This window comes from Aythya ferina, assembly GCF_964211825.1.
Source record: "Aythya ferina genome assembly, chromosome: 1".
Lineage (NCBI taxonomy): Eukaryota > Metazoa > Chordata > Aves > Anseriformes > Anatidae > Aythya > Aythya ferina.
Genome location: NC_140296.1, coordinates 147,060,179 through 147,085,202, shown reverse-complemented (window position 1 = coordinate 147,085,202; position 25,024 = coordinate 147,060,179). Strand labels below are relative to the sequence as shown.

At 39.2% G+C, this 25,024-nt stretch overlaps 1 protein-coding gene across 10 annotated transcripts in view; it reads right to left on the bottom strand.

Annotated features, from left to right (window-relative positions):
- The window catches only part of LOC311442829 (uncharacterized protein), an 85,548-nt gene that overhangs the window by 3,824 nt on the left and 56,700 nt on the right, over nucleotides 1–25,024 (bottom strand). For 3 of the 10 annotated variants that reach the window (XM_084532462.1, XM_084532460.1, XM_084532461.1), the window contains exons 5-8: nucleotides 24,300–24,497; nucleotides 16,614–16,740; nucleotides 16,408–16,515; nucleotides 14,420–15,288 (exon numbers count right to left, since the gene is read on the bottom strand). In XM_084532462.1, coding sequence (XP_084388588.1) covers nucleotides 15,281–15,288; nucleotides 16,408–16,515; nucleotides 16,614–16,740; nucleotides 24,300–24,497 — 441 coding nt within the window. In that variant the 3' untranslated portion in view covers nucleotides 14,420–15,280. Of the gene's footprint in view, nucleotides 1–9,721; nucleotides 9,899–13,811; nucleotides 13,946–14,419; nucleotides 15,289–16,351; nucleotides 16,516–16,613; nucleotides 16,741–19,020; nucleotides 19,100–24,299; nucleotides 24,498–25,024 lie in introns of those variants that run through there. The other 7 variants (XR_014696893.1, XR_014696894.1, XR_014696895.1 and 4 more) reach the window with 7 other exon arrangements.

Here is a 25,024-nt window from a genome sequence, read left to right as displayed (position 1 = left end):
TGTAATGCCTGTGGATTCTAAATGCAATGATAATTGAGTGCTTAGCTTCCTACCTGTCTAAGCACTTCCCTTGCCCCCATCTCTTTCTCCGATGAGGATTCGAGCTAGGGTTCTTGTTAACCTTAGTGCTGTTGCTAGAAAGAATTAAGTATTGTGAACTCCTGTGAATGTATGTTTCTGTAGGTCCAAATTCTTTGGAACTCAAAGTATCTCTCAAGTCACCTGACTCCGCTGGGAGACTAATCCACCAGGATGAGAGTCTGTCTTTGTTTCACTCCTAAAAGGGGACTTTGGAAATTTCTTTTTCTTTCTTGGGATGGGAGTGAGGGAAAAATGTTTTAGCAATCCCTTTCAGCATCAATAATGACAGTAGTAGGTGAATGCACATGGAAAAGAAGCCACATATGCCATATTTTTATCACTTCTCTAATGTGAGCACTGAAAGCAGCACCTCTGGTACTGCTATCTTAACTGTGAGGGGAACAAATATTTTGTTTAGCAAAGGATTCCCAGATTTTAGAATGTTCTTCCATTCAAATTAGGAAAAAGTTTCCCCAATTTTCAAATACTTTGTAAAGAAAGGATTTTAGGACATAGTTTGGAATCAGTTAAAAACTGTGCTTTCAATAAAAATACTCTGTTTGAATTTTGGTCTTTCATTTATTATTATGTTAAATAAATGTTATACTGCAACATAAAGTATTTGATTTTTTTTTTGTTGTTCCAAAAAAGTCTAAAAGACATTTACCAAAACATTTACCAAATTACCAGAACTTTTGAAATTTTGCTGAATTTCAGCAACTTCACGATTTTCTGAAGCACTTCTATTTATAAAAAACAAACAAACAAACAAACAAAAAAAAAAACACAACTGATTCCCCACACCCTTGCAGACTGTAAAGGAAAATGGTCATTCTCTCATTGCTAGTATTCCAACTGTCATCCCTCTTGCTGACCCCACCTGGTTTTCAGTAACACCTTCATAGGCTGTGCATTTTTTTGTCCATAGATCTTTGGCTGAATACCCACAGTAAGGTACATTTTGTTCTGTTCTTATGCTTATCGAGTGTCAGAGGTTTGTTTTCCTTCTTGTTGAGAACAGATCACATTAAATTACTAAGAACAGCCCAGGACCAAAAATACATCCATTTTCACTTCTGTTCTGAAAACTATAAAATGGAGTTATGCAATCACATATTTATTTTCTCAATGATTTTAAGGTCAAATATGCTCAGTTTAAATGTAAAAGGTGTTTTGTTTTGTTTTCAAGTATTAATCTATCTGTAAAGCTACTGCAACTTGCAACCTAAAGGTCATGATATGTCTTCATCACCAATGATACTGCTAATTGAACCTTGGTCAAATTATACCAATATTTTTTACCAGAAAGTCTCTTTTTGATTTTTTATTATTATTATTATTATTATTATTTTATTTTAGCTTAGGCTTTCAGGAGCACCTATATGAATCACGTTAAGGAATCAGTTGAGAAGAATAAAATCTCTGCCTTTCACTTTGCTTTAAATACTATGTGTGTTTAGAAACGCCCTACTTTGCACACAGGCATCACATCTGTATGAGGGATTTGCATCAGTGTGACTAAATTGATTTTGCTGCATCATTGCACATTTGCTTTATGTAAACAAGGGCCTTACTGTTGGCTATGCTGAACTAACGAGAAGAAAAAGGCAATGAGAACTTTCTCTAAGGTTATTTGGAGATTGGGCTCTGAATGCATATACAGGGAAAGCAAGAAGGGTTGTTTTGATTATACATGTTGCTACTTTTACAGAGTTGATACTCAATGAAGCAAAGCTCATTAGAAAATTCAGAATCAGTTAATTTAAGCCAAAGCAGCATGCTACAGATTTCCTAACAGAAAGATATTACAAACATTATCTTGTAACAAACATTATCTTGTTTTTTTTTTTACTGAATATTTTATTTGCAGTAGCAATTAGCTACTAAATGATATTTACCTCTTAAAAAGCCTCCAAGCTATTTTAGAGTTTCCCTTTCACTGTGTCCTAGGTCTCATCCAATCTACTCAGCTGGACCTGCAATGGACAAGATGCATCAGGACCAGCTGGAGTCAAACCAGCTCATCGGTTTTATTATGCAGCTTCTTTGAACAGCCCTGAATAGATGGCAAGACAATGAAATATAGGATAAGCATGTCACAAACCTGGCTAAAAGCCACACTAAAGAGGCACAAGACTGTCTAACCTGTAATAATTCCTTCCAAGCCCTCCAGCCATTTGTATCCAGACTGAAGTCAAGAGTATTGCACATGGTCAAGGCACTCACCTGGCCTCATGGCTCTGAAAGCTGACTTTGCCATGGGAGACACCTACGCTCTGACTTGTGTAAGCTCCAACACAAATCCCAAGCCTCTCTACATGTTTTTTCATTCTGTTGTATTGAAAGACCTGTGGTATTAATTCTTATGATGTTATAATGAAATTAAAGGACATAGATTGCATATATAGGAACTTTAAATAAAAAATATCTAAAACTCACACATTTTACTCTCAATTAGCACAAGACATGTGGACCAAGGCAAACACAGAAAAATCAAAGAGCATTTCCTTCTCAAAGTCTTCATGCATAGTTAATATGTGGGGGAGAAGGGTGAGAGATAGGCAAAGTTAATTTTGCCTTTGCCTTTCCACATATGACTTCCAGCTATAGGTAAATTCCTTCCTGGGCATATGGTTTGACATACATCTCTTTTGGCAACAGTGCCAGCAGTTAAGCAGTGCCACTTTAGCTGCTCAACCATGGACTGCAAGAACATAGCACTGTTAAATGGCAACTAAGATATCTTGGGAGGGGTGGGGGGATTATCTGGTTATCTTCCTTTTCTTGGCAGCTGGAAAGAAAATCTTTGTAAGACAATGACTTATTAGTTATGGATCGCTGATGAAACCTTGATGCCTGTGTTTTGGCTTCCCAGACATAGTCTGCTCTGGCTTTAACATAAAGGGGTGAATCTTACTTACACTTACAATCAGAAATGGTATTTTACAAAACAAAGCAGAATTCATATGGTGAGGGAAATACACCTCTAATTATAATGAGCTGAAATGCACATCTGTGGCTGCTGGTTCTATCCAGTCTCTCTCTTATTAAATACCCCAATAGAGTGGCAGTGCCCCAACTCCTTCAGCACCACCTGATTAAAGTAGTATCAGCCACAGGATCAGAAGAAGCCTGTGATTCACATGGATCAGTGGAAGACTAGGTTTAGAAGACAAAGAAGACAAGGTGTTACATGACTTTGAGTCAGGCCATTCTGTGAAGATCTGAGGGCAATGTTTACATGCTAAACATTTTAGTTTCTGCCCCTTCTCACAGTTGTAGCGAACAATAAGACTGGAGGTTTGCATAATCCAAAATGCCGCATGCTGATGTGCCGGCAAAATTGAAGAGGTTAAGACTGATGCCAGCTTTTGTATCTGTTGACTTGTTTTATTTAAAATTCATAATATTACTAGAGGAGTCAAAACGAGGCTTCAACTCCATTGGTATGAACCCTCAGAAATATTAGCAAGGAGAGAAAAACAGCCTTATATCTTGATTCAATTATCTTTCCTATGAAACTGTGCAAGTGCTGTTACACCTCTTAGAAATGTACCTACCAAACCATCATATTCTACATATTCTGCCTCTTTTAGATTAGTGCCTTAGTGTATGTATTTTTTAATTTTTATTTATTTTTTTTTTTTCAGTTGGAGCATTGTCAGCACTGTAGAACCATATAATATTGTGACAAAACCTGCTTATTCACTCACATGCGTATTTCCATTGTAAATCAAACATGCAAGTAAAGCAAGCAGAGTTTGACCATAAATTGGAGAGCTTCATAAGCGGAAGCTATCTATTACAGTCACAGAAATCTGACCTCCAGATCTGTGGAGCTGCATATTTATGACTTTCCAATGCTTGAATAGATTTTAAAATAAACCAGTCTGTAAATACAAGGAGAAATCTAACTGCAGTGTTATGAAGTTGTGCAATGCAGCACTCCAGATTTGTTTTCTTTGCAGATATATGCAACTCTACAGAACCATGGGTAGTATGTAACTATCTAAATGCCTAATTTATTTCCTTTACTTCCTTTCAAACAAGCTGTATTGCAAAGGAGTATCTTAATCTACAGTATCTTTAATTTTAATGTTTTTTGGTTTTGATTTTGGGGGTGTTGGTTCATCTATTAGAGACATACTCTGGGATCAAAGACAACTAGATTCTTTTTTTTTTTTTTTTAAATAAATATCACATGCTTGCCAGGGCAACTTAGTGAGTCTACAGCTCCATTTGCATTTACACAAAAATAGCATTTTCCTGTCCCATGGGTATGTTGTGAGGGACCTCAAAGACTGAGATGTCTCACATACTGTTGTAATTGGAAGTCATATAAATAATGTTCAGCCAGCAGATATCCTAAAAGTTAAAATGAAGTTGGAACTCAGAAGTACTTTCTAATGTGCCATTATTGTCATCCAGTAAAAGATTAAAGTAAGAAAGAATATTGCAAATTTAGTTTTGCTCTCAAGTAATGACTGGGTGCATTTTACTCCATCTTGGGACAAAACTTACAGCTAATGACATGATTTTAATTTCAGATAAGGACCAAAAGAAAATTATTCCAAGTTATACATTTTTACAGAGATTATACTTTATTAAAAGATCGTAAGAAAGAATACCTAAAATTCAGATTATCAGCAAAAACACTTCGGCATAACTCCACTGAAGTAGATAGAACTAGACCAAGTTGTACTTCGTGACAGTCTGTCCTAATGTCCCTAACCATGGTTTCATAGAGTGACTGAAAATGTTAGTCCACCTTCCCAAAATACACATGGTGGTTTCATCCTGCTGGGAAGCTGAACGTCATCACAACCCCTCTCGCACTCCCCCTCCTCAAAGGAAGAGGGGCGAGAGAACACAATGGAAAAGAGGGCTCCTCTCCACGGGCTGCAGCTCCAGCACATGAGCAGGGCCGGAGCAGGTCCTACGCCTGCGGGGGCACTCCATGGGCCACAGCCTCCTCCAGGCCACATCCACCTGCTCCAACCGGGGGCTCCTCCACCCATGGGCGGGCTGCAGCGTGGAGATCTGCTCCATGTGGGACCCATGGGCTGCAGGGGGACAGCCTGCTCCACCAGGGGCCTCTCCACAGGCCACAGCGGAACTGCTGCTGCCTGCCTGGAGCACCTCCTGCCTTCCTGCTGCACTGGCCTTGGGGGCTGCACAGCTGCTTCTCTCTACATTTTCTCACTCCTCTCTCCCAGCTGCTGTTGCACAGCAGATTTTCCCTTTCTTAAATCTGCTCTCACAGAGGTGCAACCAGCGTTGCTCATAGCTTGGCTCTGCCAGCAGTGGGTCCTTTTTGGAGCCAGTGGGAGCTGGCTCTGATCTGCCAGCTGCTGGGCTCAGCTCACAGAGGCCACCCCTGTAGCTCCCTGCTATCAAACCCTTGCCATGTAAGCCCAATACAATATATTATTTTATTTCTTAGTTTCTACTTGACTAATCACAGGAGTGTGCCAAAGTAAGAAGGATTGATGTGAAAATGGACCTGAATAGAATCTGTATTGAGCTGGAAGCATGGCAACTCTTTCTCCCTTGAGAAAATTAAACAACCAAGACAGGAGTGTTTTAAAAATATATGTATATTAACTTAAAAAAAAATCTGCTAAAAGGAGATAGCTGCGATAAAACTACATAAAACTATACTTGTCCACTGAATTGTAGAAGTCAAGATATAGAAGCTGCTTTAAATAATTGATGGTTATCCAACAGGCCAGAGCAAAATTTTCCCTTCAGTAATTTTCTACAGGTTTGCCCAGATGTGAATGCTCAGTATCTCAAGTTAGAAGCCCCACTCTTGCCCCAGAATATGATGCCACAGTCCAAAGACTATCATAATTCTGAGTGCATTTGTTAATGTTTTTCTTTTGTTTTCCTACCTCATTTTCTCTAAGTACATTCTTCTATATAAAAAAAAGCTATTCGCATTGTCACAGTATCTGCATCTCCAGTATCTGCAGACATTAGCAGTGTTTACCCTTCAGTATTTTTTCCTGAATGTATTTAATGTTAATTTGCTCTTCCATTCCTTTACTCACTTTTTGCCACATTTCACTGCATTCTTTCCAATTTCCCTGCATTTCTATTGTAGCCTTTATGCTTTCCCTCTAACACTGTGCCACCTCTATGCTCACTGCAATATAGCAATCATGTCCCAACAGCATTACAGCAAGATCATGTCAGATCAGAGTCATGCAGTAGTCATATCAGATACACCACACTGTTCTTATACGATTATCTGTGATGTGCTGTAGCCAAGGCACAGGGTTATATTAAGAAAAACGCCTAAGGACTTTCAGAGGAAATATAGGAAGCCAAAGAAAAGCAGCGTTTCAAATAAAAGAAAAGAGCCTCTTTCACTTCAACAAGGTAGAGGAAAAAAGAAACTTCGTTAGTGATATTGCAAGCCACTAACAATTGAGTGATTCAGACTTACAAGCAACCAACAATTACCTCTCATACATCAGTCTTCATAAAAGCAGTATTTCAGTCATTTCCTGCACAGGCTGAAATCCTGTGGGTATCACAACCCTGATGTAGCCTAGAAATGCAGGGTGAGGAAAATGAAGAAGGTGGGAAGCTATATTTTGAGTACCAATAGAGCTGGTATTTTGGAACCTAAGAATACTGAGAGATTTTGGGCTCTCTGCCAAGGATGTTGCTGTATGTTGGGTTACAAGTCCTTCCTCTAGGGTTGCATGGATTTAGCTAAATGGGGAGAAGAAGAAAAGAAAGTAATAGCCCAGGTAGAATCATCCTAATCTGCTTGGCCAGACTAGGAGCCTGGAGAGCAAGAAGGCTGAACACGTTCCAGGCAGATTTCTCTGAAATGGGGAAAAAATAGTTTATGGCTTACGGAAATAGACTGTTTTGCTCAGAATCTTGCATTTAACACAAAATGGAAGAGAAGGTAGAAAAGGAGAGAAAATTAAAATCTTATTTAACCACCTCTAACTTGTTTTCTAATGGACTTATAATGTTTAGGTTCAAAAGAGATACCTCCCAACCAGTCTGTAATAGCCTGACCATGGAAATAAATGCACTTTTCCTGGAGCAGTTCACTCCAGCACATCCTTACACAGCTGATTTCTTTGTTTTGTTTGTTTGATATTTTTATGTGAATTATTGTGGAATAAAACAAAGACACACCGAAATCTGCGCAAAAGACTATATAGCAAGAGGGATGCGTAAATCATGTTGACTGGAGAATATGAAGTAACTGGAGAATAATATCTATTTCCATAAGTTTCTTATTTGCAATCGCATGGAGAAATCTTTCAAACAGAGAAAGTACTGTCTTTTAGATTTTGCTTCAGAGCTTGTCATTACAGAACAGTTCCTCTAATATCAAGTAAAAACAAGCCAAAAGATGGCTTACTTCATGGGATCCATTCAAGTATTTTGCTTAACAAAATGACAGTAGGCTGCCATTCCCTTACAGGAAAATATTACCTAAGCCAAGGAAAAAGAGTGTTGGTAGACATAGGAGATAATACACCCTCTATTGTTCTGATACCCATGAAGCATCCTATAGAAATTAAGTGCATTTGTATAAAGTCATCTCAGTTTCTTTTTCCACTCTACTGCACTAGTGCTAACTGGCACGTTAAGGCAGGATTTGATTATGTGGCTTATGAGGTGAATTGGTTTGTATCCAGACATAAAATGAGTTGTCTTGAAGAATGATATAGGGGGATTTAACTTTGCTGAGTCAAATTTCAGTAAAATAAGTAGACCCAGAGGGTCAAGTGTATTAAAGCAACTGTGGCACTGTACAAAACTGTATTGCTAAACATGTTTTGGGGTAGTGTTTGAGGTTTAAAATGCATAAATCTTAGTTTGCTTACTCCCATGGCAACATAAACTACAGCAAATTTTTAAACCCTTTAACAAAGATAGGAAAAAAGGAAAAAAAAAAAAAGCTGAAGAATAAAAACATTTGGAATGCAAAAACGTTTGTGTTTCATTAAAAAAATCCTGTCCTCATTAACTTTTGAGAATCTGTATGTAGAAAATATTATTTTTTAACGGGCTTAAAGAGACACTAAGAAAATGTATTATTGTTGCTATTTTGGAAAAGAGAGTTATTAAGTTCACTGAGATGTGCTGGAACTTCTATTGGATCTGTTGTCAAAGTCTAGTCCTTCCCTTGACAGACAGACCTACAAACAAGAAGGCACAAGAGCTGAAAGAGAAGGGAACATAGCTTCTTGTTCTGGTGTTGGCTCTGAATAGCAAGTTCAGGTTGCTCGAAAGCCTCAAGCACAGCATATGCTGTGCTGTCTGTTGGTCACATGGAAGCACAGAAATGGTAGTTGTGCCCAGCTGACTCTAACAGTTTTTTTGGAGGCAGTCTATTGAGAGTGTCACAGCAGTTCTCCAAATGTCATAGTTTTAACATCTCAGAAAGACTGTTCTTAAGCAGACAACAAAAGGAAACATCTGTGAAAAAGGAGGGAGCAAGGGAGGGAAAGAAAAGCTAAAATAAGGGGACTGTGACAGCTAGATCCTAGTCTCATTCCAGGCATTGTTCAAGATTTAGCCAACACAGGTGGAGGTATGAGGCCGCCTGGATTCCTCCTACTAGCCTAAGTCAGGTCTGTCCAACTTTCATGTCGGTAACAAATGCCCAGTGTGAAGGAGCCGTGGTGGACTGACTGCAGAGGACGGGGAAATGTTATGTTAGAAGCTGAGCTGTATACTGGTCACCTTGAACTACACCAAACATAGACCTTGGCACAGCAGGATCTCATTTTTCTTGTTTGCAAGTACATTTCTTGTCTTCTCTATGGAACAGAAATCTGTACAGTGGTCATTAAAGATATTGGATTTTTTTTTTTTTTTTGTAAGAGTAAACGTATCAACCATGTTGTCCTATCTGAACAATATGAAACTGTATAATTCAGGACTTGTTATTTGACACTCATTCTCATGGGAACTAGTGCAAAAACAATTCTGACAAGTCTGACATGTCTGACAGGCTGTAGGGGAAAATATGCTACGCTTAAAAATTCTGATGACTACTTTGAGAAAGCCTAGATCTCTCAACATTGGTGCTAGGACTTAAAAACTGACAAATGATAACATTTGTGTCAGGAATGTGCAGTTCTTATCCTCATGAAGTAAGTGTATAGAAGGTCATGGTGCATATTTAATATAGATGATTTTAACAACGGAGTTTCATAAAATCCCATTTGCTACGGATAGGTGTCTGCTACCATGGGCTGTAAGATTTCTAGGCACTCAGACACTAAGCTAGGGGGCTGCTCTTCCTTGGGTGTCAGCAGCCCCACTGGTGGTATCAAGGATGTGGAAGAAGGAGTTGTTCAAATGCACCATGAAGAAAATCTAAGATATACTGGATCCCAGAGCTGTGCTGGAGGAACAAGGCTTGGAGAAGGGATCTGGGAGTTCAGATGGTCCAGCCAGTAGACTGGGAGCAAGGGATTTCATACTGGGAGACAGCAAAGAGAGAATTGGTTTGGGAGATCAGGAACAGGGATCTAGTGTGACTGGCAATGTGAGGAGACTGGGTTTGGGATGAAGTGGGGAAGGCAAAGAACAAGGATGGTGAGAGGCTGAGGGAGACACAGCAGATTAGCTTGCAACTGGAGTATTCATCTACCTGATTACTTGTCAGCCCAGCAGAGAAGCAAATCCTCAGTTCATGTTTCTCACCAGTGCTCATCAGCAATCCTCTTCTGGGAGTGCTTTACTCAGAGGATGACAGCCCGTGACTGGTAGTGGCACTCCATTAGCTCAAGTAGCAGAAATCTGCGCTAATTCTGCAGTTCTCATTCTGCTGAGAAAAATGAGGAATCATGATGGAATTTGTCTCTTTCCAGCTCATTTTCATTTTTCTATCTTTTTTCTGTTTAATAAAATAAACAATTTGTTGAAGAACATTACCAAGATTGCTAAGTCAAGCAATTGAAATAAGGAAATAGCAGAATCAAATAAATTGTTTATTCTGTTTAATTAATTTTTCCTAATGTGATATTAGGAGCTTATCCCCCCTTCTTATCCCTGTGTGGCCTGATAAATAATTAGCCCAAACTCATTTACAGCAGCAAATATGCTAATACTACATAAATATTTCTTCCAGCATGTCTTTTTAAATACGTCTTCACTACACAGAGCAGCTTTCATTCTCTCCCTGAGTTCGTACAGGGAAAAGACAAGAGCACATCTATGCAATCCTCCTGATTTATCTGTTTTGCACAGTGTGACTGCTGCCCTCGCACTGAATCTCAGTTGTTTCTGGGCTTTGTGCTCTGGTCACAGGCTTTCTTTTCCAGGCTGTGCGGTATCTAGAACATTTTGAAAGTGACTTATGGACCAATAAGGCCGAGGTAATTTCCCCAAATATCTACAAAATAGAAAGGACCCTTTGCTCACTCCAGGGAGTAGCCTAACACTGCCTGAGAGGAAAATGAAAAACTAATCATATTTTTCAGAGGAAAATAGGGGCCCATATTTGTGTCTTGGCTCACATTCCCTCTCTTCAAAATAAGCCTTAATGTTCCAGCTTTTGTGAGCTATGGCTGAACCTTCCAGATTAGCCTAGAGAGACGGGTCTCATATCAACAATCATTGTTTTCACAGAGATGAAATTAACCCAACATTAATCCAAGAAAACAACTGGAAGCGTGGAAGGGCTTGAGCTGTTCCCAGCGCCTGCAGCTGCTCCACCCAATCGATACCCTGAGCGAGAGCGGGGCTGCAGCAGGAATCCAAAAGAGAAATCATTTATTAGCTGATAATAACAAAGAGCCCAAGCTACCTCATTGTGCCGTGCTGTGGGAGCTGTCAGCACAGGGCTGTGTTCCCAGGGCGCAGGGGCTGCCAGGGCCAGGCCGCAAGCACGCCGCGTAGTGAATTTTGTGCCCTCTTAGCCCTGCCTGGCCTGTTAGGAAATTAACCCAGCCTCATTTGCTGCACAGAATACTGTAGTGCAGTGTAAGCACGTCTTCCAGTCTGTAATCAAGTGCTCTGATTATATAAGAAAATTGAACATCATTGCGTAGATGCCGCCTCATCACGGCTGTATTCTGGGGCCCGCAGCCTTCATCTTCGTGCTTCTGCTGCAGAAAAGGCAGGGGACTGTAGCATGATCTCACCTGCGCAACTTGCATCATGAGGTGTGATGTCTGCTGTGCATGCTTATTGCTGGTGAGGCAAGGGTGAGCTATGGCTTGTGCCTCATTGCTGCTGTCAGCCTTGCAAGCACCTAGGCAGTGGCATTTCAGTGGAGGTTTTGGATCAAACAAGCCTGTTCTTTAACGCACCTCCACTCAGAGAAGTGTGTGAACGCACACTTAACTTACGCTCAGTAGGCCCTTAAAATAAGGCACACATTTAAAAGCCTCTCCTGAATCAGGCTCTTTACTTCAACTGCTGTATACGTATAAATACATATGGGCTTTGGTGGGCAGGCTCCCAGGATAAAAATTTATAAATTTAGTTGTTTAACTTGGAGAACAAGAACAACCTCATTTTGGAAATGAGGTTAAACCTCTATGAAAATATTGAATAAATTCTCATTATGAATACATGTAAGAAACACTGATGCTCCTTTATGGAGGCAGATATCTAAAATTACTGCAGTCTTTACTCAAAACACAGAAACATGCTGCTGCTCAGGACACAGGAATATATATATATAGCACAAGAAGGTGGAAAATTTTCACCAGATACCATTCAGGAATCTGGGCTATGTGTGGGTCGATTTTATGAGAGAAGTAAAAGAATGCCAAGAACAGACTGCCAAGTTTGGCTTAAAAAAAAAAAAAAAAAAAAAAAAAAAAAAAAAAAAAGCAGATAAATAGCAGTTTTGTGTTAAAACTTAGCTAGAAAATGGTTGGGAATTGTAACAGAGACAAGGTATTCTGCCTTTGGAGACTCTCTGTATTCAGACAAACAGGAGTTTGTGTGCCCTCTTACATAGCATCACCCCAAAAAGCATGCTCAGAAAAAGCACACTCTAATCTCAAACTTCATGAGCTGAAGCAACTGACACAAGCTTGCAGATCACTCAAATAAAGAAGGACTACTTATTTTATATATATTAGTGATCTTTCAGATAAATATCATATTGCACACCCAAATATTAACGGTTAAACAGCAGATCTGTCTCTAAAACAGACAATATATAGAAACACAACATGATTTGACTAGAGATCCCTCATTCAGTCTAGGCAATAAAAACAAACCGTCATTGCTTATGACGCCAGCAAGATCCAGATACCTTTGAAGATACATGAAAGCCAAAAACCCTTTAATCAGGCTTCATGTAATCTCTACTGTGGCATGACTTACCTGAGTCCCGCACCTGCCAACTCTTCCTGGCATGTGGACTTTCTCCCTGGTCTATCATGACTGCAGCAATCACACAGCGGTGCCTTGGCAACAGGCCCTCGGCTCCTTGAAGCGTTTGGCAGAGTGCTTTAGCCTGGACATCAGCTGCCCTCTGCATCTCTGGAGTGAAAGCTTTATTTTCCTTCCCTTCGGTAAGGTTTCTGACTATTACCTGCAGTGGCAGCTAATAAAACGAGCTAGCTAATGCAAGTTTTGTTTCACAGAGAAAACAAAGCAATTACAGGGAATATATTTGTGTTTTTTTCTGGTACCCTTAGCTTATTCTTACTGTCTTCTTTCTTCAGTAAGACTGGAATATACAGTGGAAGCTTTTGTTTTCTGTTCCTCTCCATCACTTGTTGGTGTTCCTAATGGACATGGTTGAGATTGATCCCTGTCATTCCTGTGAAGTGGATCTTTTTAGGATCTCTCATGAATATCCTCTTCACACAACAGTCTCCACTTGATCCTGTTATGGGGGACTCTTGGGGACTGCTGTTCACAGAGCAGACACCAAACACATTCTGTTCTCCCTGCTGACCCTGAAAGATAAGCTGGTGGGCTGTTTGACTCCCTGTGCTAACAACAGAGCCCGATACTCAGACTTTCTCACAGGCACTTTTTCTTTCAGGGATACTGTTTTTCTAGCATCTATTGATGTCTCCACCTTCCAAGGTCTATTTTAGCATTGTAATTATATGCAAATAATAATTTTAAAAGTCTTAGTTTTGTTCTGGGACTCAGTATATTTTATTTCCCACGTTGAAATGAGGTGAACGGCAGAAGATTTTCCTAGCCTTGCTGTCGGTTCCTTCCTAATTATTCAGGAGCAGGATATGGACAAGGCAGGCAAGCTGTTCTACTTTCCTGGAGTTTGTGTTTTCTAGCATGGCTTTGATGCTTAGTAGTAAGCTTTCAGGAACGTTTGCTTTGATAGCTGATTTTGAATCCTGCTTGACTTACTTTTTTTTTTTTTTTTTTTTTTTTTGCTAGGTTATGTTTCTTCACAGCTTTTATCAGGTCTATGGCTCAGTAACACAATATTACTAGCACGGTTTATGCTTCCAAGATATGTGTAATCCACCCATGGTATGCTGCTGCTTCTGCTGCCTACACATTAGCTATGTACGATAATGCAAAACAGCAACATAAAACAAGTACGGCCTTGTTTTATGCCAGTGCTCAAGGTGAAACAGTCTACTACCTAGCTGCGCTCCCAGATGCAACCATCCATCCCTCCCTGTAAGGCTGTGGGGATGGAGGATGAGCTGAGTGCTGCAGTCCCACAAGACGTTCCCAAGGCTGCTGTAAAGTAACCTTAGAAAATCAATGAGACTGGTGATGAGCAAAGCCTCTCATTGCAGGTGTTCTTTCAGGGTGTTCTTTTGTGTGAATATCCAGTTTTCTGGGCATGAGCCCAGGGACTGTTTTCCTCCAATTTTGCATCCATTATCTGTTGTCTTACACAGCATTCCACTACGTTTGACTTCTCCTACAGCATAAGGAAGAGAGATGGTTTCCCAGTCACTTTTTTTCTTTTCAATAACTTCATGTTCTCACTCATCAAAAGTTTTCTTTTCCCCATATTTTGTTCAACAACTTTTTTAAAGTTTTACTCCTGCATTGACATCATGGCCTTTCAGCATTTCTGCTAAAATCGTGTGTCATTGCATTGTTGCTGCTACCTACTGGACTATGACTTGCTTTTCTGATACTGCTACTGAACCAGTAGCAATCTCCTGTTGTCTGAAGTCACGTTTCAGCAGAATCTAGTGTCAAGGAAGGGTTTTGCTCTGTCGAAGACTTCTTTAAAATATTTTACCCATCTATCACATGTCCCTATCTTTGCTTCTGATCAGCCCATTTCCTGTTTAAACTAGCCACACAGGATTTTTGTAACTTGGTAAACAAGATCTGTGGTTTCCTACCATGACATGAGATTCAGTTTCAAGTGCTATGTCTCTAATATATCTCTGTTCATCTTTCTTTGAACATCATTTTTCACACATTGTTATGCTTCCACGTTCCATTTTGGGCAGTTCCACACTTTTCATCGGTCTTAGAATTAATGAATTTTCATTTCTGAGTTTTTCTTTTTTTGATGGTACACACCTGTTTGGGCTTACCCAATTTGTTGTTCTGCCTGAATTGACACTGCTGCAGATATATCACATTGTTTCATGAGGCAGCAAGGCAAATTTAATGGTTCACTCCCGTTGAAAGGGCACTGCCCAACCTTAACTCCTTCCAGTCTCAGCTGCATGTTCTCACTTTCTCCTTGTTCTTTGGTGCTCTTCTGTTTTTTAGTGAAATAATTCAGCTAAGTAAATCAGCACAAAGCCAACCAGTTTAAAGAAACTAGTCAGCTTCTGTCAGGGTAGTGAACTGAAAGGCCTCACAGGCCAACTGGGTGAGGGTCTGCCTGCCTAGGTCAAGAGAGAAGCCAGCACCACAGGGACAAGACTGGGTGAGAGGCTGGATCACCTTACATCGATGGCAGCATCTAGCTCTTACAGAGACTCAGTCATCCTGGCAAATGTCCTGATGAGTGTTACACCTTCTTAACACCATTTCTCCACCTTCCCTGCCATCAGTTCCAAGAGCAACGTAAATCACAGAATCACCAGATCATCCAATCTGGAAGGAGCCTTGGGAGGTTTGCAGTCCAACAATTCCCACTCAAAGTAGGGTCAATGCTAAGCATAGACCAAGCCACTCAGGGTTTTACCCAGTCAGGTCTTGAAAACAATCAAGGATGGAGACTGCCAAACCTTGCTGGGCAACCTGTGCCAGTGTTGAATTATCCCCATGGTGATTTTTTTTCTCCTTACAAATCTGCATGGGCAAAGTCAGAACATCACACAACATCATTTAGTTTTCTCTTTCACATCACTTATTTTTAAGTTGTTTTCCTTTTGAAGCCCATCCTTCCCAAACTATCCTGGTTGGCATTTCAAAGACCATCACTAATACTACCTGTAATGTAACACATCTGTCTTCAGCTTGTGTACATGTCAGAATCTATTTCTCCAAGTCCTTTGTGCCATTTGATAAGGCCTTCATGTTTCTAACAAGATGCTTAGAAACATTTCAGACAGATTGCAAAGACCAGTTTCTTTCCCATTATTTTGGTTGATCTTACCCACACCAAGTAATTTAACATGAGGCCTAGATCACCCCTATAACTCCAGCTCTGCATTACTAATAAAATGGCTGCTAAGCTTTGAGTGACAATACATAAATTTAAGCAAAGCAAAATATATATATATATATAAATTTAAAAAAAAGAAAACAAAAGTGAAATTGTTCAGTTGGTATTAGTCACCCCAGGACTGAAGGAAAAAGAGAAAAAAACTATAAAACCCTGAAGGAAAAAAAATCAAAATAGAAGATAACTCAGCAAAACCGAGGATCTGAGGATCAGCCTATTGCAAGGAGCAGTGGAGAATGCTACTTCCCCATGTGATTACCATCTGCCTGACCAGCAGAAACTCAGTGGGTACCTGCATCAGAGATGGTAAGTACATTAGTGCTTAAGCTAATAGCATGTTAGTACCAGGCACTTACTGCACGTATAATCCAACAAATAGCATAATTGATGCATGCTCACAAATTGGGTTTGTGATCCTGCTTTCAAGAGTTCATGCACAGGAAAAAACACCCAAATAAAAGTGAGTAAAAACACTGAGAGTTTTATACTATACCACCACCCTATCTGTTTCTGGGTTGGTATATATAAGAGCGATCTATGAAAAGAAATAGAGATTTAGTATTTCTTTAATTCATGCTTTAAGGGTCATTGTGGATATGCATGCTCTTCTCTACATTTCTCTGTTATAGCACAGCACTGTGCAATATCCATTTTGGCATGTGGTGTGCAATGCATTGCTCAGATCACCTGTTTTGCTGGCATGCTTCCTCCTTTTCCATCCTAATTGGCAGAGGATGGTTTACCTTCCCAGGGTGACTCATCCTGCAGGCTGGTTGGCTCACACAGCATTCCTCCATCATCTGTACACATAGGTATGTAAAGGCAGGATATGGGTGGAGAAGGAAGCGCAGCTCAATTATGGAATCAAGAATGCAAGAGGGAATGCGTGAAATTAATATTGGTAGAGGCAAATGCTGGCTTTCTTCCTAAAATCTTAAACTCTACCTACCTCTTAGGATGGCTTTCAGCAGAGACAAAGAATTGGGCTCACATTGCAGTCCAGGGAAATGATCTTCACATAAGTGTAAGAGATCCAGGCAGTTCACTGTGCCATCCAAATAAGCTAGCCACCAGAGCTGAGAAGAAAAAAAGAACTAGAAACAGCGGTGAGGGAAAGCTGATTTTTGAAGTAGAAATGAACTATCACTTTATTTCAGACAAATAAGATTAAAAAATGTAAATAGCAGTAGGAATGTCAAGGTTTGGGATAAGGAGGAATAAGCAAAAGTGGCACTTCGGCTTTTGAAGCCGCATGCTTTCCTGTAGCGAGGTCAGCTGTAACCTAAAGACTCATCAAGGAGATAGTTGTCTTGAGTGTGGGGAAGGAAGGAAGGGTGAGTCTGCTGGCCTGTGCATTTTTGCTTTGTGAGCAGCTACTAATGGGAGCAGCAGCCCTCGGTGATGGGCTAGTGCCTGGTGATATGGCCAGTAACAGGACCCCAGCAGCTTGCCAGCACTCGGTGACTCAGCCCAACAGCAGCTCTGAAAAATTTCTTCTTCTGTTGGTAGATCTATACAAATGTGTGCTCTCACTAAGCTCAACGCAGTCAACGCAATCTTTTTTTTTTTTTTTTCTTTCTGGCACACAGTTGTTTATCAAGATAAACATGCAACGCTACTATCAATTCACATCAGCAGAGTTAATTTTAGTGTACACTAAAGTTTCCTGGAAGCCAAAGGAAATTAAATTCCAACTGAAAATTAGGCGTATGCCTAAATGCCTTTGCTGAATCTCACCCTGTATACCTGACCTGATGCCTCATGTTGTATGTTTTCTTGTTTTCAAGTGTTAAAAAATTCTTTCAGAGCTGACACTACACAAACTCTCTCATAACACAAAAATCAACTTTTTGTTCTCAAAGACTGGAAAAGAAATCTTCAAAACAAAATGCAAGAGTTATGAATAACTGACTACATATAGCTTTTCTGAATTCACATATAGCTTTTCAGAATTCAAAAAAGATGAATTTTCCATGCTCATCATTAACCTTAATTAACCTAATTAATTCCCATCATTAATCATTGATGCAAATGAGCAGCTGCCTAGAGCAAGGTGAGACCCAAATCACTGTCAGAGCTGAGGGAATGGCTGGTGCAGTTCACCTTCTTCTCCAGCCCTAGAGCTGCCTGTATACCATACAGCCAATTCTATCTCACTGGACAGGTACCCATGGGCAGCCCAGATAACCTGCCTTTTGTCCTGACAAACTGAGGATGAGCTGGAGCTACTGGGAGGATGTTATAGACAAGGGCAAGAACCCAAGGAAACAATCCTCCAACATGCCCACTATTCCCAAACCAACTGGTGAATAAAGCTATTAACTGTCAGTGATGTCACCCGATGGGAGCATACCAATGCTATACGTAAGAAATGGAAATAATTCAATCACTTACAAGCTAGTGTGTCCTATTGGCATCATATTTAGAGTTTTAGAACATTTTTTTGAAGGCAGTAATAACTGAAAGATAGGTAAATGGAAAATGAGATTAAAATTAATTGATGACTAAAAAAATAGCTCATGCTAGAGATTGCTTTCTTTGATAAATATGGAGATAAACATGCTTTTGGGTAGCTGGAAAAAATAGCATTTGATATAAACAAAGCCTCAACAAAAATGTTAAGTGATGCCTGTATAAATATGCCACATCAGACATGCAATAAATGCTACAGTGATACATGACTTTATTTAGGAATGCATAACACAGATAATCAGGAAAAAAACAGACCAATGAGTAAGGCTGACTGTGGTTCCTCTTCCTGCTTACATCCTTAAGTCCTTGTAACACATCATTTGGCTATACATATAAGTTTTACAGTTACACTGCATGGCTAAATTGTGGTTAGCGTGTGTGATAAGTCATGCAATGGGAGTTCATTAGCTTGTGAAAAACACGGGGCCAATTGAACTGGGAATACCAGAAAGATAACACCACAGAAGTTAGGATATGAACCCAGAAAGTGAGGTGCATGAGTGAAAGATATGAAAGAAAACAGCATAATATTCCTGCTCAAGGAACTCAAAGGGGAATTACAACATGAGAAAAGTGAGATGATGCATGCTTAGATTCCTGAGCAGGATCCTCAGCAGCAAGCACCAGCCCAGGTACTTGAGCATGTCATCACTGCAGCCCTAGTTATTAACATGGCAGCTCAGTGTGGGTTCCCACAAAATATGACTACTCTAAAGCTGTTGAGCAGCCACTCAGTTGTGTGCTGCTGTTCTGTATGTAAAGGGGGAGGGGTGTTACATCCTTTGGTAAGAACAGAACAACACTGTGGTTTGTGCAGCACATCCCAAATTCATAGGGGTAGACTGAAAACCAAAAATGAAGTCCTTTCAGCCCTGAGAGCTTACCGAAATAGGAAGACACATTTTCCTGTTTTTCTGGACAGCTATCCTTGGATTTTCTTCTCCTACAGCCTTCACGAAACCTCTGAAATGCCAGGAAATATGAGGCAAATTTGGTGTGTTCTGTTTCAAATTCTGAACAATTCTAGCCTATCTGCTTGCTTACTGTGTAGGTGATACTCTAATGGCTGCCACCAGTGCTTTCTGGGATTATGCAATTAGGTTTTTCCACATTGCTTGTGTCTACTCATACCCTTCTCTTGAGAAAAAAGATCTAGATTTAGGTTATACTATAAGTGATTTAAATGAATAGTTGACCCCAATATGGTTCTGTGGGCTGAATAAAGACATGTTTTTTCATAAAAGTATATTACTGCAGTAATTGATTTCTTTAGAAAGAGTCAATTAGAGAGGAAATAGATACTGAAAGAGCATGAGCACAATGGACAAAAACAGAAAATGAGGAGGTGGTCGCTGGGGAAGAGAAATAGCTGAAAAAGAGGAAGAAACTATGAGTGAATCAAGGGGAGAGTATACTTCTCTTTATTTCATACAATATTATAGCTAAAATACGTCAATATCAGTGGTTTGTATTTATACAGACTCCTGGCAGGATTGGTGGCAATCCTGTAGCTCCTTCCTTCCAGCCAATGTCAAGGGAGCCACAGCACAAAGACAGCTTCTTTTTGCTCATCTGGTGAGGAGCAGTATTGTGGAGTCCTTATTAAAGTCCTAGAGCAGTTTAAGCAGCTTAAACTGCTTTACAAGCTTAAAGTGTCTAAGCCTGCAAAGCTGCTTAAAGCTATTTAAGCTGCTTAAGACACTTTAGGCTGCTGGAATGTGCTGTAGGGTTGTATGCAGCATCCTGGCCTACAAACCAACCTGTACATCTTTGGGTTTACAGGTCTGAGCAATGAGACCTCTTCAGTGGGGTTGCCAAAAGCAAGTTCAGCTGAGATGAGCTTGGTTTACTTGGGTCTATTTGTCTCTCTTCACTTTGGGATTTAGCCAGCCCTTGACATCTGATAGGCTTGTCTCAGGATTTTTGAACTTCTGCAGTATTTTACTCTTCTACAAGAGACTTACTTAATGGTAGGCCTGAAGCTAGCCTAATTCATTAGGTCAATTTTCATCCATTTGCACAACAAGATTCATGAGCTCTGGTGTTTGTTTTAAGAGATAACCTTCTTATGCACTATGAAATCATAGCTCTGGTGTCTAAAAGCCATATATATTTTTAAAAAGAAAAAGGACAAGCAAATATTCACTGAAGCATGGCCCAAACAGTGAACACCAAGTCTAAATATTTCTGATTTTCTGGAAGGTCATGTTTGTCCAGATTTTGACCTTATCTTTGAGGATTGTGGCCATTTTTTATTAGACTAAAATAACAATGCAAACACTTCTGATGTTCACAGTCACATTTAGATCAACAACATAGTGTACTGTGAGGAGCACAGATTTCCCTAGAAAACACCTGATACATTTATTTATTTTTAATACAAAGTTGTGACTAGAGTTTATCAGAAGTTTTTCATGGATTTGGTTTTCCAACAAAGAGCATATTTTCTTCAAACCTTAGTTCTGGTTAGTTTTCCTTCAGGAGCATGATTTTAAAAAGATTTATTTTGAGGTAACACAAAACGTATCACACTGCAGAATGCTACTTTATTTGCACTGTAATTCTGGTTGGCATTTTCTTGTGTATACCAGGGTCCCTGGAGGACTGTGGTTTCTATAATGTTCATTGTGCTCTGCTGCCTAAGATATATACGTGGTATACCGTGACTGCAACATTTTGGGTTTTGAATGTTGAAATGTTTAGTTGTAATTCAAGCCCTCAAAAATTTCAAACTTTCCAAAGCACTTTTTTTTTCTGATTTCTATATAACTATTTTTCCAAATTAGAAAAAAAAAAAAAAAAAAAAAAAGAAGAAGAAGATTAAAAATATTGCGAATAATGACTGAATTTCCCACAGACTTAGAAATCTTGACTTGTTAATTTTACCGAGGTCTATCTCTGTGCTGTTGTTTTCTAGACCCACTGGCACAAAAACAGGATTTTGTCCTTTTCCATTGGCAAAGACAATTTGATCTCTGTTTATTTTGGATATGTTTGTTTAATTTCTCATTTGAGCACTATCATAAATGATTAGGTCATTACTGCCCTGGGAAAATAACTAGTTTAATAATTAACTTGTACTTGCAAAGCTCTACGGCAACTGAAAAAAAATACTGTAGATTACACATAAATCATAGAAATATAGAGTTGGATGGTTACATAATCTGTTATTTCTCAATACTTTTAATCAAAGCTGTAGCTAACCTTCCTGAGGTTAGTTAGAACAAACCAAAACAAACAAACAAAAATCTAAGAAAAGGAGAGTATTTTAAGTCCAAAGAACAACCTGTGTAGTCTTCCATAATGACTAATGAACATGTCTGGGACTACACGTGGAATTAAATGTTTTCTTAGCCCAATCCTGTTATGGATTACCTTGTCATAACTTGAGTACTCCACTGTAGTTCTAGGAATCTCATCCACTATCTGTGAAATATTCATTTGATCCATCTTGTAACTATGAAGAAAGACCATATGTATCTTGGTAATGGTAGGTGGCAGTTTCTCTGATTTGTGTCAATATTAAGGACAGGATTATACAACCTTCTTAGATAATATATTCTAGTATTAATCTTTTCTTCTACTTACAACATGTTACTACAATACGTATCATAGTACATTACAAATAAAAAAAGCTTCTTGCCCATATATTTGGCGGAAATGGAAAAAACATTACCTTCTTTGTAATCATCTTTTATGTACATGAAAATTGGTGACTCTCATATAACCTTATATTTTATATATTAAAAAAAACAAAAAACAAAACAAAAAAAAACCTTGCAATCTTTCTTCTTGAATCTAATTTTCCAAACTTCTTGTCCTTGTTGATTTTTTCTGGATTGTTTCCAGTTTATCTACATCTTTCTTAGCTTATGTTGCCTCAGAGTAAAATACGATAGTTTAGCTGAGGCCTCACCAGTGCCAAGAAGAGCACACTAATTATCTCCTGTCTTAAATATAGTGTTGCTAGCAGACAATTCAAGAGAATTTAGAATTACATTAATCTATTTTCCTCAACAGCATCATACTGTTGGCTCATTAATAGACCTCATTAATCACTAGATCTTTATCTGCAGTGGCATTTTGTGGCTGCGCTTTTGATTTTGACCTCCTAAATGTGGTCCTCTGTGATTGTCTTTGTTCAATATTTTAATGTTGGAATTCAGAACCTTTCAGAGCACATCAAAACAATTTTGAATTCTAATTCCGTCCTTGAGCATATTTTACAAATCTTTACATGGTGTCATCTGCCAAAGCTTAGATGACAAAATCTGAGGTACACTTGCAAGTCTTTACTGAAACTCTGAACAGAATCCTATCTGTTAGGAGCTGTGCAAGACTTCTCTTCAGTATCCTCCTAGTACCCACAAGTACCAACAACTGTATGCAGTTTCATGTCTACTAGTGGACTGATTTAGAGGTTGTTATAAATGAGACAGCTTTCTCCAGTCCATTTACGAGCACACAGGACAGTGTCAAAAGCCTTACTTAGGTCAAGACACGCCTTGGGTCAAGATACAGTCAATTCTACTGTTTTTCCTTATCAATAGAACCAGTTCCTTTGATCAAGAAGGAAATTAGATTAACCTGACAAAATCATGTTGGCTGTTCCTTATCACCTTATTATTCACAGGGCATGTATGTGTTCACTTTTAGATAGTTTGTCCCACTATCTTTCTAGGTATTGAAGTTAGGTAGACTTCCCAGTAATTCCCTAGGTTCCTCATTCCCCATTTTTAAAAGCAGAAATTGTTATAACCCTGCAAATCATGACCCACAATCAACAATTCCTTAATAGCGCTCAAATCAGAGCCTGCTGCAAATGTCACATTTAAGAAACATTATTGAACACTTTCCATCAGATATTTTTTAAAACCATGCGCCACAGCGGCAAGAATTAAGGAAAATCAAAGCTTTAAATTGAATGGGTGTTTTGCTTAAAATAATTTGCAGAATATGTGTTTTAATGTCAGATCTCTGACCATTACTAAAAGTCGTGTGAACACAAACTTATTCCCATATTAGGCTATACTGTTGCTGCAGGCCCCTGAGACTTACCGCTCTTCCAGGAACTCAGAGATAAGTTGAGAGTTCAGTATGTATTAAGTGAATTTCAGCAAGCTCTAGAGACTTGCATATATCTCATTTATTCAAACAATCTATGACTTTTTTTCTCCTTTTCTGGCGTATGTTCCCCTAGTTAAGAAATAGTATTGTTAAGTATCTGTCATTAATGTTTATGTGTATGTGAAGAATGTAGCAAAATAAACAACAAAACGTTTCACTCTACTTTGGGTATCTGTTATTTGTGCCTCTGCCTTTCTCTTCCGCTAACTCCTTGGTATTTATAAAACCTCTTTTTCTTCCATTTTATGCTCCAGGAAAGTTGTAACTCATTTTGTGATTTAGTCTTCTTGGTTATAACCCTAGATTCTTATACCACTGTTTTATTACTATCTCACTTATATGCCCTTGCCTTCACTCTTTTTAGGATTTCCTTTTTGATATTCAGGTCACTGGAGAATTCTCGATGCAGCCATACTGGTCTCTTTCTGCTTATCTTCCTTCTACATCAGGATGGTTTGCTGTTGTGCCTTCAGCACCATTTCATTTACTAACAACAGTTCTCCTAATCAAATTTATTTTTCTAATATCATCTTCACATGGGACAATTCATAACACCCTCAGCTGCTCTGATAAGTCATAGCCATTAGTTTTTAAACGTCTTAAACTATTTAAAAACAAAACAAAACTGGTACTGGTACATCTACACTTTTAACTTGAAAATAAGAACAGATTTAAGATAGATTATATGTGCTCTAAGCAACTTAATTATAACTCATTTTAAAGAGCTACTTTGCCAGTGAAAAAGGGCTTGTCAGGATTTCAGCATGATGATTTATGATTCTGTCATAGTGACAGATGTTCTTCATGTATCTCTGACATCGTGATCTGGAATCACTGTGCTTTTTTCCATGTTTGCTGGTAAAAAGAAATGCACTATATAAATAATTTTATTTGTCTTCAAGGCCTCGCTCTGCATTAGCTTGGAAAACTGATATTTTTCAGAGGTGAGTTCTGTGTTAACAATCACGTTACTGGTGATACTATACCATGACAGCAGCACTGCACACCCAGTTGGGCCCCCTTCCTGGATGCTTACCAGGCTGATATGCTCAAATCCAGCAAGGATCTGGCACGCTGCTGCACTCCTCTGAATCTTGGCAGACTTCAGCCACCATCTCTGTCTTCCACTTCTCAGTTCATCCTGTGGGCTGAGATTCCTGATCTTAAGCACTCTTTGTCTGCAATCAGGATTTATTAGCCATACATCTTGGTTGCTGAAATGCAAAATTTGAGCCTAGAGGGACAGAAAATAATTAAAGCATGAATACAGAAAAGCGTTCCTAATGGAGAAAGAGAGATGGAGAGCTGTAAGGAACTTCTTTCTGCAAGTCACCACCTTAGTCCCTGTACTGCATTTCACTGAGTAGAGGATACTGTGTTCCCTGTTATTTCTTTTTTCCCCTGGCCACTAGGGGAGACCCAGTCAGAGCAGACTTTGTTTTTTGCTAACTTAAAGCTTGCACGGAGAGGGAGACTGTAGTCAGCCTACCAAGGCATCAGCAGTTTGCATGGTTCAACATGGTTTACTTGGGGATATTTATTTCCCACAGAATGGGAGATCACAGCAATTCAATAGCCCTCCAGCTCTAGCCTTTTCTTAGGTACAAGAATTGTTCTCAGCACCCATGTTTCTGCCTAAAGGACTGCTGAGAGAAGCTGAAGGATCGAGACATTTATACAATAAAATGGTGGAGTGACACAAATATGTGAATATTTATATGTATTCCTCATGAAGTTTCACTGATGCAATTGGGATGAAAA